General features: G+C 46.7%; 1 protein-coding gene across 1 annotated transcript in view; it reads right to left on the minus strand.

Moving 5' to 3' along the window:
• Positions 1-14,448, minus strand: part of LOC144781950 (cytochrome P450 2G1-like) — a 471,871-nt gene that overhangs the window by 79,414 nt on the left and 378,009 nt on the right. Inside the window, exon 5 of the mRNA XM_078661041.1 lies at positions 14,199-14,375. Coding sequence (XP_078517167.1) covers positions 14,199-14,375 — 177 coding nt within the window. The remainder of the gene's footprint in view (positions 1-14,198; positions 14,376-14,448) is intronic.

The raw sequence follows: 14,448 nt of genomic DNA on the forward strand, positions 1-14,448 counted from the left end.
TGGGGGGGGGGCATAGATGTCATGGGCAAACCCCAGGGCCGACAGGCCAGAGCCACGCAAGACCCAGATGACAGTGCCCAGGAACAGTCACAAACTGTTGTGGATGCCCCGATACAGCAGCAATTGGGCAAGATTTTGGAGGCCATAGCAGACACGAAAGCCACCCTCCATCATGATATCAGCACAGTGGCGGTGGGGCTGGGGATTTTGCCTGAGGAACACAAGAAGCTCTCCGAGAGGGTGAGGGGGGCTGAAGTCAACATTTCTGAGATAGCCCCTGCACAAAATGCCCTGGAACAGCAAGTGGGTGCCCTCCAGACAGGGTGGGTGTCCTGGAATGGTGTGCTGAGGATGCGTAAGGACACAATCGACGCAACAATGTCCGGTTCTTAGACTTGCCGGAAGGAGTCGAGGGTAACGATATGGTGGTGCATCTCAAGCAGTGGCTGCACTCTGTGGTGGTGCCTGAAGGCACGTCACCATTCTACACTCTCGAGAGGGCCCACAGAGTCCCAGCCAGACCCCCGGCGCCGGGGCACCCATCGCAGCCGGTGCTGGCCCGCTTGCATTATTTCGGTGACAGGGATCTTCTGTTATGGAGGGCGTGCACCGAGGGTCCCTACACAGTTGACAACAGTAAAGTTTCACTTTTACCGGACTACACCCTTGAGGTGCAGAGAAGGCGGACCTCCTTCCTGGAAGTTAAAAAGGCCCTGAGAGAGGAGGGCCTGCAGTATTCCTTGATGTTCCCGGCCAGGTTGCAGATTGTACTAGACGGCACCACCCACTTTTGTGGGAGTCGGGTTGAGGCCTGGGACTGGATTGAGGCTTATAAGACGGGGGCATCCCAGACTGTGGGCCCCGGAGCTGATGCAAGAAACCCGGCAGAGCATGGAAAGCGCTCTCAGAGACACTCCCGGAGGGGAGCTCCCAAGAAGCCGACATCTTCCCAAACTGAAAGAGAGAGGGCGGGAGCTCTGCAGGCAGTGGTGGCGATAATGCAGGGCAGGAGCTCTGCCCCTGAGATGACAGTTGACTCATCGAATGACACTGGGGGCTTGAACTCTGATACATTCCACAGTGATAGTGTGAAGATGCCGGTGGTGATGCCTCACACAGCTGACAAAGTTATTTGAGGTGCCCTGTGCCCTGCATTGGCCTGTTTGCTTGGGGAGTCGCTGGTCTGCTGATCTGAGGATGGTGTTCTCCGGTCCTGGTCTAAGGCAACTAATGGGGCAGGCGCGCCCGGGTCAGCTTGCGTGCCATTCCTCTGTTGTCTACTGCTCTTACTGTCCACCCCCTTTGAGTACATTACTAGAGTAAGGCCTCACTAAGGGTCATGTTCCACATTTTGATTGGATGACTGACTGTTGTCTGGCTGTACTGGGCTTGGGGAGTTGTTCAAGATTGGGGTTTCTTTGACGTTGCTTCTATTATTTGTTTGATTGTTTGCAGGGTGGTGGCACAGGTACTGGGACATGGGCAGGGGGCCCCCCCCCATGTCATCCTGGGGAGGCGTCCTGTGGAAGTGATGGGCACTCATGACATTGTGATGTTCCTCACGTGAAACATGCGTGGTATGGGGACAATCGCCAAGCATCATAATATTTACCCATACCTTTGGCGCAGAGATTTGCACATAGCCTTTCTGCAGGGAACACATATTAACAAAGAGGAGGCTGGGAGAGTGCAGAAGGGATGGCGGGGCGGGTCTTTACTACCACCTTCTCAGCCTTTGCCAGGGGGTCTTGGTCTGGGTGAAACCTGGTGTCCCTTTTTCACTTGAACGTACATGGCTGGATCCGTAAGGGAGGTATGTCCTGCTGATGGGTCACTTGGCAGGGCGGGTGGTAACCCTAGGCAGTATTTATGCTCCTAACCAAGACCAGGTGGGTTTTCTAGAGTCTCTCTCCACCCCATTAGCCCAATGTCTAACGGGCCCTCTCATACTGGGGGGGATTTTAATTGCGTGGCAGATGATACGATGGATCGGTGGCACCCTCCCATGCCAGGGACCCAGCCCCATCATGCTGACTCGGGCTTCCAGGCTTGGATTTCCCACTGAGGCTTAGAGGACACCAAGAGATTGCAACACACTAGGGCCAGGGAGTACTCCTTTTATTCACCTGTGCATCATGTCCTTACCAGGCTTGATATTTCCCTTTGCTCCCTGGCGTTTAAATGTTCTGTGTCCCATTCTGAGTATTTGGGGCGAACCCTGTCGGATCATAGCCCATTGCCCCGGCTGCATTAACCACTGGGTCAGTGCCCTCTGATTCCTACTTGGAAGCTAAATCCACTCTTACTATATGCCGCCCCTTTCAGTTCCTCTCTGGAAGTGGTAGTTGACAAATACTTCCTTCTCAATGCTAACACCGCCTCATCTCCACAGGTAGAGTGGGAGGCGTTTAAGGTTGTGGTGCGGGGTCACTGTATGGCTCAGGCATGTGGGGCACACAGAGAGAACAAGCGCAAGCTGCTAGACATGGATGGGACCATCCGTAGACTGGAAAACTTACAGGGCATGGATGACATGGCCCTGCCGTCCCTACATAAGTACAAAAAAAATGAAATACTCAACATACCAGAGGAAGATGACAATGCTCTAGAAACAGATTACAGGCAGCATTTAAAGGATCACAAAATGAGAGGTACCAGCCAACTGAAGTGTAAGAAAGCATATGAGTATTGCAATGTCATATGAGCTGCTGAGACATGCTGGACTCTGAATTCAACTACACTGATGACATAACAAAGCTACATACTCTTACAGTTAAACCACAGTGATACAATCATAACACTTCTCAATATATATGCTCCAAACACCATTCAGTTTTTTTTTATTGTGGGCCCTCTTGTGGGAGCTAAGTCACCGTTTGAAGGCATAAAGTGCTGTTGGGGGAGATTTCAAATTAGTGTTGGATAAGGAGTTAGAAAAATGTAAATCAATGGGAGAGGACCTAGGACTAGTGTGGCCTGGTCACAGACACGAAGATCAGAAAGAGATTATTCTATATTCTTGGCCATTCACAGGACATACATGAGAATTGACTATCAATCAATCAATCAATCAATCAGGTGTTTGTTAAGCATGACTACTCACCCATAAGGGTCTCAAAGCGCTGGGGGGGGGTAGCAGGCTCCAGTCCATCAAGGGGGGGTTTGTCGAAGAGCCAGGTTTGAGGTTTCTTGCGAAGATGGGGAGCGATGTTGTCTGTCTGAGGTGGAGCAGCAGGGCGTACCAGGCTCGGGCTGCGAGGAAGGAGAAAAAGCGGCCTCCCGATTTGGTCTCTCTGGTGCGGGGGACCACAGTGTAGGAGAGCTGGGCAGATCATAGGGTCCTCTGGAGTACGTGGAATTTGAGTTGGCTGTTCAGGTATGCTGATCCAGTGTCGTGGAGGGTCTTGTGGGCATGGGTGAGCATCTTGAAGGTGACTCTAGCTTCGATGGGGAGCCAGTTGAGTGTGTGCAGGTGCTGGGAGATGTGGCAGTGTCTTGGCAGGTCAAGGACCAGTCTTGCAGCGGCGTTCTGGATGTTCTGTAGTTTGTGGGTGAAGTTTTGTTAATTACAGCGTAGAGTGCGTTGCTGTGGTCGAGTCTGCTGGTGACCAGGGCGTGAGTGATGGTCTTTCTGTGTTTTAGGGGGATCCATTTGGAGGTCTTTCATAGGAGGCGGAGGGTGTGGAAGCAGGAGGACGAGATAGAGATGATCTTGCGGTTAATTTTGAGCTCGGAGTCCAGGATGATTCCCAGGTTTCGTGCGTGGTCCATGGGGGTGGGCGGGCTTCCATGGGTGGGGGGGCACAAGGTGTCGTTCCATGCATCGGGGTTCGGGCCCATGATGCGTACTTCTGTTTTGTCGGTGTTTAGTTGTAGGCAGCTGTTTTTCATCAATTTGGCGACAGCTTCCATGCCTTCTCGAAAATTGTGTCTGGCGGTAATGGGTTCGATGGATAGGGAGAGGATGAGTTGGGTGTTGTCTCCGTATGACACAATGTTGAGCCCGTAGGTTCTGACGATGGGGCGAGCGGAACCATGTAGACGTTGAAGATGTAGGGCTGAGGGAGGACCCCTGGGGGACTCCGCTGGTGATAAGTGTAGGGTTGGAGGGGGGAGCATGCCCTGCCACGTTCTGCCAGAGAGGAAGGAGCAGATCAAGTTGAGGGCCTTGTCTTGGATCCCTGTGTCGTGGAGTCTGCGTTTTAGGGTGCGGTAAGAGACTGTCGAACGCCGCCGAGAGGTCGAGGAGGATGAGGGATGCTGTTTCTCCTTTGTCCAGTAGGGTGCATATGTCATCTGTTGCAGCGAGGAGGGTGGTTTCCGAACTGTGTTTTTTTCTGAAGCCGGATTGGGAGGAGTCGACGATGTTGTGTTCTTCGATGAATGTGGCAAGTTGGCTGTTGATGGCTTTCTCGATGACTTTCACTGGGAACGGGAGCAGGGAGATGGGTCTGTAGTTTTTGAGGTCAGTGGGGTCCGCCAAGCGTTTCTTCGGAAGGGGGTTGACCTCGGCGTGTTTCCAGGCATCGGGGAACGTGGTGGATGCCAGGGAGCAATTGATGGTGTGGCAGAGCCGGGGTGCAATGGTGTTGGCAGCTCCGTTGAAAATGTGGTGGGGGCAGGGGTCCGTGGGGGCCCCGGAGTGGATTGACTTCATCCTCTTCAGTGTGTCTTCGGTGGTGAGGGCTGTCCAGTTGTCGATCGCTAGCTTTAAGGTGTCGGGGGTGGTTGGTGAGGGTTCAATGTGTTGGTTGTCTCCGTCGAAGTTGTCTAAGATGCTCTTGATTTTGTGGTGGAAAAAGGTGCTGAGTTTGTCGCAAAGGTCTTGTGAGGGAGGGATGTCGGTGGACTCGCTGGTGTGTTGGGCAAACTCCTTGATGATGTTGAAGAGTTCTTTGCTGTTGTGTGTATGAGTGTAGATTCTGTCTTCAATCGCTTTTTTCCTCATTTTTCTGATGAATTGGCGGTGGGCGTTGGTGGCGGCTCTGAAGTTGTTTTAGGCTTCTGTGGATTTGGTTTTCCTCCAGGCCTTTTCGAGACGGCGGAAAGTGCATCTGGACTCTCGAAGTTCGATGGTAAACCATCTGACTTTCTTGGTTTGAGTGTTGTTGTTTTTCTTGAGGGGGCTATGATGTTGGAGCTGTCGGAGAGCCATCTGTGCAGGGTTCAGGCTGCTGTGTTGGGGTCCTCGTTTTCCGCAATGGTTGGGGTGGGGTTGCTGAGTGATGAGGTTAGCTGGTCGTCAGTGATTCTGGTCCAGTTTCTTCGTGGGAGCAAGTGCAGGTGTCTGTGGATGGTGGGTGTTCTGAGGGTGAAGTGGATGCATCGATAGTCAGTTCATGGGAGTTCGGTGGTGTGGCTGAAGGTGATGAAGTTACCTGTTGTGAAGTGAGGGTCAAGGGTGTGTCCTGCTGAGTGCACGGATTCGGTCACGATATGGCAGAGTCCAATGTTGTGGATGTTGTTCAGGAAGGATGTGGTGGCGGGGTCCAGTTGGTTGTCGAGGTGGAAGTTGAGGTCTCCCAGTAGGGTGTAGTTGGTGGACGCCATGGCATGCGGGGAGATGATGTCCGTGATGGATTTGGCAAAAAGTCTGCGGGGTCCAGGGGTCAGTAGATGAGGGTTCCTCAGAGGGTGGTGGTAGGGCAGGCCAGTATCTTGAAGTGAAGGTGTTCAATCAGGTCTGAGGGCTCGTCAGGGAGTGTGCTCAGGTGGAGGTTGGATTTGTGGACAATGGCGATTCCTCCTCCCGGGTGGGTGGGGAGGTCCTTCCTGGAGATCTTGTATCCTTGAGGAATGGCGATGGCGATGTTCGGTCCTGAGGTGCTGTTGGTCCATGTTTTGGTGAAGAACGCTACGTCCAGGGTGGTGCTGTCGAGGAGGTCCCAGATTTCGGTGGCGTGTTTGTGGAGGGATCGGACGTTGAGGAGGATGCAGTTGGGTTGTGGTTTTACGGGCAGGTTGCGCTGAGTCACTGGTCTTGGCAGTGCTGCAGATGTGCCGATAGCAGTGACAACTGAAGGGTCCGTAGGTGTTGGCTGGTGATGCTAGCTTGCAGTTGTTGTTGCATCCTGGGTTGAGAGCGTGGGGTGCCACTGGGTCGTAGCGTTGGCATTGAGGGGGTCCAGGGTTCCTGGCACTGGTTTCGGTCAGGTCACGGACGGGCGCAGACGGGCTTGCCTTTGGTGCACCTTCGGCACGCCAGTGGCATGCCCACTGCCATTAAATAGGGGTCAGAGAGGGCTGGACAGCTAAGAGGCGGGAGCGGGCAGGGGAGTTGGATTGGGCCGGAGGCGTTGGTCGTCCTGGGGAAGAGGGGCCGCAGAGGCAGCAGTGCAGGAAAAAACAGGCAGAGAAGGCAAAAGGAAGGAAAAGAGTGGAAATGAGGCAGTGAAAGGTGCAAGAAAAATGGGGGAAAGACACAGACGGAGAGTGAGAGGGGAGATTAAATCAGTGAAAAAGGAGAAAAGACAGAGGGTAAGTGAAAGGGGGAGACTGAAATCAGTAAAAAATGAGTCAAAACGGAGGAAAGACACAGAGGGGGAGTGAAAGGGGGAGATGGAAATCAGTAAAAAACAAGTGAAAACGGAGGCGAGACACAGAGGGGGAGTGAAAGGGGAAGATTGAAAGCAGTAAAAAACGAGAGAAAACGGAGGAAAGACACAGAAGGAAAGTAAAAGTGGGAGATTGAAATCCGTAAAAAACAATGGAAAACGGGGGAAAGACACGGAGGGGAGTGAAAGGGAGATATTGAAATCAGTAAAAAGCGAGTGAACACAGAGGAGAGACACAGAGGGGAAGTGGAAGGGGGAGATTGAAATCAGTAAAAAACTAGTGAAAACGGAGGAGAGACACAGAGGGGGATTGAAATCAGTGAAACAACAAGAGAAAACGGAGGAAAGACACAGAAGGAGAGTAAAAGGGTGGAGATTGAAATCAGTGAAAAACAAGTGCAAAAGGAGAGAAAGAGCAGAGCAAGAGAAAGACAGAGGTCCACTGGACCACCAGGGATCAGGCACAGGTACAACCTGCGGATAGAGGAGGGCCTCGAACACCAGCACTCGAGAGTGCAGGGGCTCAGGGAAGGCCTCACTTGATGGTGGAGCAGCGAGGGGGAGAGCAATTTCACTGACAATGAGTCAGTGGTCTTGCTCGCCTGTCCCCACAGCGGCCACCATTAAGTAGGGATCAGGAGGGCTGGACAGCTGGAAGGCGGGAGCGGGGAGGGGAGCTGGATTGGGCCGGTCGCGTTGGTCGGGATGGGGGGGGGACCGCGGGGGCGGCAGGGAAAATAGTCAGAAAGGGCAAAAGAGAGGAAAAAGGGAAAATGAGGCAGTGAAAGGTGCAAGAAAAGTGGGGGAAAGACACAGAAGGAGAGTGAGAGGAGGAGATTGAAATCAGTAAAAAACGAGTGAAAATGGAGAAAAGATACAGAGGGGGAGTAAAATGGGGAGATTGAAATCAGTAAAAAAAAGAGTGAAAATGGAGGAGAGACACAGAGGGGGAGTGAAAGGGAGAGATTGAAATCAGTAAAAAACTAGTGAAAACGGAGGAGAGACACAGAGGGGGAGTGTAAGGGGGAGATTGAAATCAGTGAAAAACAAGTGAAAACAGAGAGAAAGAGCAGAGCGAGAGAAAGGACAGAGGTCCACTGGACCACCAGGGATGAGGCGCAGGTAAAACCTGCAGGTGGAGGAGGGCCTCGAACACCAGCACTTGAGAGTGCAGGGGCTCTGGGAAGGCCTCACTTGATGGTGGAGGTGCGAGGGGGGAGAGCAATTTCACTGACAATGAGTCAGTGATCTTGCTATCTATCATCAAAAAGATGATGCACCAATAGGTGGAGATGGGGAATATCTCCTTGGCCTACCATGTCCATGTTACGTTGGAACGAGTGGTGGGAGTGATGGGGAGGAAACATAGGAAGTGGTGGCTTAGGTACCACTTACTGAGAGATTCTTTTAATTTACAGGAAATTCGCTCTCAGAAACAAGGCTTCCTCACCACACATGATAGATAGTACTTCTCTGTCAATGCAATGGTATGCAATAAAAGCATTCCTCAGGGGAATGCTGTTTGCACTAGATGCATACAATATAATAAAAACAAAATTAGATACTCAGAAAATCCTGGGTCAATGAAAAGGATAACACCATTTAATAAACTACAGGCCGCAACTGTAAGAATGAGAAATATCACTTGACTTAGGTGCTACTGACTATAATCACCACTAATAAAGTAGAAATATTCTTACTGAAGACACAACAAAAATTGTACTCTAAAGTGAACAATGGCAAAAGTCTTTTAGCCTTACAATTAAAGGCCAAAATTAATACGACATGTAGTGCAGAAATCAGGAACTCCTCTGGATAATTACTGGCACATGACATAGAAAAAGGAGAGGATTTTAGGCAGTTCAGCCAAAAACTGTATACTAAAGGAGGGAAGATGAGATGGCGGGAAAAATTACCTATGTAGTGCCCACTCCACCAACTTAATCAAAAGGGGGTGGTGATGGACAGAGTATCTGAATTAAGCAGAACACTCCTACCCAGTCAAAAGATCAGGGCTTGATCCATCCCCGTTTTTTAGCTCACTGCACCATCCCAGTTCAGAACCTGGCTACATGCAAATTAGTCTGACCCTGGCCCAGTGCATCATGGGAACAGGGCAGACCAAACTACCAAGCCAATTCTTTACTGGAAAGGAAACAAGCTTCCGGGGACCGGTTTCTGGCATTACAGCCGTCTTCGGCCCGGCTTGCTTGAATCCTGATGGTGCAGTGAGCAAGGGACTCACATCTGAGCATACCCTTCCACACTTGTGGTGGCCAAAACGATTCAAAAGGGGGTGGTGATGGACAGAGTATCTGAATTAAGCAGAACACTCCTACCCAGTCAAAAGATCAGGGCTTGATCCATCCCAGTTTTTTAGCTCACTGCACCATCCCAGTTCAGAACCTGGCTACATGCAAATTAGTCTGACCCTGGCCCAGTGCATCATGGGAACAGGGCAGACCAAACTACCAAGCCAATTCTTTACTGGAAAGGAAACAAGCTTCCGGGGACCGGTTTCTGGCATTACAGCCGTCTTCGGCCCGGCTTGCTTGAATCCTGATGGTGCAGTGAGCAAGGGACTCACATCTGAGCATACCCTTCCACACTTGTGGTGGCCAAAACGATTCAAAAGGGGGTGGTGATGGACAGAGTATCTGAATTAAGCAGAACACTCCTACCCAGTCAAAAGATCAGGGCTTGATCCATCCCCGTTTTTTAGCTCACTGCACCATCCCAGTTCAGAACCTGGCTACATGCAAATTAGTCTGACCCTGGCCCAGTGCATCATGGGAACAGGGCAGACCAAACTACCAAGCCAATTCTTTACTGGAAAGGAAACAAGCTTCCGGGGACCGGTTTCTGGCATTACAGCCGTCTTCGGCCCGGCTTGCTATAGAGAACAAAGAGATGATGACAGCCATAAAGCTGTTAAAAGGAGGCAAAGCTCCCCCCAGGAGGGATACAAAAATACATTTTATAAGACTTTAGAAAGAACATTGGATCCACAATTGACCTAGTGATTTAACTTTTTTGGGTGAGATATTGGTGTCCCTCCAACTATAAGGGAATCAGTCATTATATTGATTCACAGACCTGGAAAGGACACCAGGGAGTGCAAGCCCTACAGACTGATTATTCCTTTAAGTGTAGATGTAAAGATTGTGAATAGGCTGGACAAGTAACTCCCAAGTCTTATTGATGCATATTAAGGCAGACAGACAGACTGTGAACGTTTGTGCAGTTGTTACAGCACCTGTGGCCAATGTAAGGCTTTTTATGTGTGTGCGAGGAGTTTTAAGAGTGCATGTTTGGGATTGTGATCCAGTGGAGCTCTTTGAGGTGTATATCAGTGTGAGGTGGGAGTCTTAAGGCTGAGTCTGGCCTCTGAGATTTGTGCTTCCTGGAGTCTTATGATCAGTTATTTCAGCATATAGTGTGCTGTTGTAGTCCAGCTTGGTAGTGATGAAGGCTTAGGTTATGGTTCTACGAGTGTTGTTAGGGAGCCATTTAAAGATTTTCTTGAGCATTTTGAGTGTACTCTTCTTTTTGTCCATGAATAGGGCTCTGTATATTCTGTGGGGTGGTAACTCCCTTAGTTTCATGTACACTGAAATAATCGCTGCCGTGCCCCCCTTTGAATACCAGTTTTACAACTCATGTGACATCAAGCTGTCTCCAAAAGCTCTTGTTTCAAGATACTGGCTCCACAGAGTTCACGAAGCTTCCAGTGATACCTTTTAGCATATTTATATTCAGACCCCCATGTTCTAGAATACATTTGTTTTGGGTTCCGATCTTATGTCTACTCTAAATCTTGTTTGAATGCTATCCAGAGGATGTTGTGGTCACTCTTGACCCTCCACTCAGTGCAGATTTTTTCAATTTGAAACTAGTCTTTAAAGTCTGGAAGCTGTTATTAAATCGTTCTTTAGAATCCTTCCTATTGTAATCACACCATTCACTCTTGTCTCTCTACACTCTTGTCTCTATAAGGTGCTGTAGCTTTGCATGTGAAGTGCCCTGTATAGGGTAAACTATTATCTGCCTAAACTCTCTTTCTAAAAATGCCTCAACTTGATGCACAACCACTAAATTAGTAAGGTGGAACCATCTGTGTCTCCTCACCTGCAGCATTCTCCTCTCATATTTGGATATATTTTTTAGGCATTTTGGTGCATTAGATAGCAGTTTGTTTTTCATTTTTATAGCCTCCCACTATGTCTTCCCTCAGCTTTTTCCATTCTTTGTGTATTATTTCCTGCCCAGGTTTCTCTTTCACATCTTCTGAAAGCCCCAGATTCCCCTCTTCTTGCCTGCCTTTATCAATTTGTATATGTTTTAAATTACTCTCTTAGATTCAAGGCATGTCAATATAAAATGTGTAAGTTCTCCAATTGCTCACACTTTTACGGAAAGGTGAGGGGCCCATGTCATAATTTTGTATATGTTAATCTGTCTTTTTTTTTAACGTGACTCTGATTTACATTATAGAAAAGGCTTAATGTTCCCTTTCATTAGCACATCTTCCTAAATTAGGCACTACCCATCCCTAAAACAAAATTATTAGCTCCCTATTGCTGGTGTGAGCTCTGGATTCTGATGAATAGCCATTAACTAGCCTAGTGAATCTCATTCTTCTATTCACTTCATCCAATGTTTTCATGATCGTGCTAACTATGGGTGTGATTTATAGTTCGGCAAACGGATTACTCTATCACAAATGTGACGGATATCCCGTCCGCCATAGTACAAGTGCATTATATTCAATGGCACTTGGTACGGAGGATGGGAAAGTGTCACATTTGTGATGGAGTAACCTGTCTGTCAAACTCTAACTGAGGACATATGTAACTAATGTACACATTACTGGGATTAAATTGCTTAGGCAGCCAAAGAATTGATCCCATAGTGGCCTCCCCATTACAACTCTGTCCATGATTTCTATTATCCATTTTTGTCTCTGTTTCCTGTACAGTCTAGGCTTGAAGGAGTCTTTAATATGCAGCCTGATATACCTCAATCAATGCAGAAGTGCCATTAATATAGTGCTGTAGACTGTACCCCATTTACAATTCCAGACAAAGATTTCTATTTTTTTTCTGCTGGGAAATTATCTGCTCCCTCAAAATAGGGGTTGGCATAGGCCTGAGTGAATAGAATAGAATGGAAAAAACATTATTTTTAACTGTGGCTATCCTTCTCATCAGTGAAAATCTTATTTCACTCTTCAGTTTGGTCCAGGTAGCCTGTACCATCTTTAACACAGAGAGTGTAATATGTATACTCAAATTGTTTATGTGATGAATAGCCTACCTAAAGAGAAATTTACTTTGCAGGTATGTGACTTCTTACAATGCTAGGATCAGATTTAGAATTTCAGATTTGTCCTTATTAATCTTAAACCAGAGATCTGTTCAAAGTATTTTAAATAGCAGTTAACTACTGACAAGGGCTCCTCTGATTTAGTCAACATCAAGAGGCCATCATCTGCAACAGATCTCACCTCCAAAGTCGATCCCTTGAACTTCTAGGTCTTCCTCATCATAGCCTTCAATGGCTCTATAGAGAGAGCAAACTAGAGTAGTGAAAGTGGGCATGCATGCCCGGACCCCCTGTGTAGTCTCACTATGCCTGATCTGTCCTCTTTGATCATAATTATCACCACTGGTTCCTTATAGTTAGCGAATAGCCTGTTACTCAGCCTATCTCCAAAACCCACTTTTCTGCAAAGTATTTTTTAAAAGCTCCAACTGATGCTGTCAAATGCTTTTACAGAGTCTGGTGTGGCGGGTATCCCTGGAAACATTTTTGTGTTGACTTTTTACTATTAGGTGGGTCACCCTTAATTCGTCAGACACTTCTCTCTCAGCCGAACTCATGGTCACACACAACCCCACATATGCATGACCTGCCCGGCACATCAGAAATGTCTCCTCAGTTCTTGAATTCTACAAGAAACTGAGGACATGACACTTCATCTTGCTTCAACCTGTGCTTAGCCCATACAGCTCCTACTACAGCTCCAGGATAAAATAACATTAAGCATAATTATGAAAAATGCATCCCGTACTCAAAATTTACATGAACGGTCAGTTAAAGTAAAAATTAAACTTGAAAAATGTGATTTGAGTTGATTTTAGTGGCTTGCATTCAAAAGACTGCAGCGCTCCTTGGAATTTACAGTTTAGCACATAAAAATGACCCGAATGTTCCGCTTGGGAAAAAAATCTACCTGAAATGTTTGCTGACCACCATGTCAAAGAGACTGCCACTCGCATTCAAAACACTGCCGTTCTGATCTAAATTTGTAGTTTTACTCTCAAACATTACCTGAAACTGTCCACTTGGGTGACAAATCTACAGGAAGTGCCGCTTGGGGTATAAAAGCACCCATTGGTACATCTATCGTTAAAATCTCTCCCTAAAACTATGCAGTGTGGCGTCACACTGCATAGTTTTAGGGAGAGATTTTAACGATATATGTACCATATAGGTACTTGGTAATATTGCATAAATTCCACTATGACATATTACCAAAATTACACCAGTTACTCCAGTGCAATTAAAATTGTACCCAACCCATGGAAAAACCTTGAAAGGACATTAGGTGTCCATTGCAAGCTCACTACCTGATAAATTAAATGAAAATAGAATTCATAATATAAGAAGAATTGTAATAAGGAATATAAAATAACAAAACCCAGGAGGTTGGCACATTAAACATGATTAAATGTGCAACCCTTGTAAATACACATCAAGGGCATCTATGTTTGGTGTGCAGAAGAAGATGGTGGAAATGGGCGTAATATAATCACCTCCACTGGATAGAATTTATGGGTTAAAACAACATGGGTAGGGAATACTTAATACTATTTGAGGTTTATATAATGTTAGGGAGTGAGAAGATTTCGCTGTGTACTACAAGGATTTTTTTTGTTTGTTTTGCATATAAGTATTTTATGTATTGAAAACATTGCGATATATATATCCTGAAGAAGATGGGGTAAACCAGCAAGTCCACAGAAAAGCTACTTCAACACTTTTTATATCCAATGTGTATAATGTGATTTTTAAGGTTTATTGTTGTTAATTTGCCATTTTTCATGTAGATATGTTTTGGTGAATTTTAAATTACTATTGATATACCAATAATTAACTGTTTATACAAGTCTATGTATTGTAACAGACTGGGGAAAAGCATTGCATGATTATGACAATGCTATAAGAAAACATTTTTAAGTATCAAACGTACATTCAAACTTTTTGAAAATATATTGTGAGTAAAAAAAATTGAAAAAGGAATTAAATACAAAAATAGTTTAGGAAAACAACAATGGTAGTAGTATACGCCGTTTATTGTTTGGTATGTTCAGTAGGGGACAAATGGTGATAGCTACAGGTATTTAAACACATGCAAGGGATATTGATAGTGCATGTTTGGTAGTTAAACCCTATTCCATTAGTTTGTTAAGGGATTATTTTTTATGTGAAGATGTACTTTTCTGAATAAGATGACACATTTTAGTCAGAGGGGTGAGTTTTCTGCTGACTAATATTCCTTTGTAGATCAGGCCTATTCTAGTTCTTTCCATGTTGCTAACGTATTTGCTTGTACTGTAAGTTCTGAAAGCTACATCCTACCTGATTCATTCTGATGAGGAAATAATCAATGAAGTCTCGGGGACAGGTACTATTCAATGTCTCCTGGTGAGATTTCACTTGGTCCAGGAGAAGAGCTTCAAGCTTCAAGAAAATTTTGAATACTTTGTTGTGTGGTCCAGGCAGATAGTACATTGCCCCAGGGAAAATATCGTAGAGCTGTGAAGGAAAACAAAAACATGTTTCTCATTTCCATGTTACCTCAAATAGTTATACAATTTTAAGACTGGTG

This window comes from Lissotriton helveticus, chromosome 9 (assembly GCF_964261635.1).
Source record: "Lissotriton helveticus chromosome 9, aLisHel1.1, whole genome shotgun sequence".
NCBI classification, from domain to species: Eukaryota; Metazoa; Chordata; class Amphibia; order Caudata; family Salamandridae; genus Lissotriton; species Lissotriton helveticus.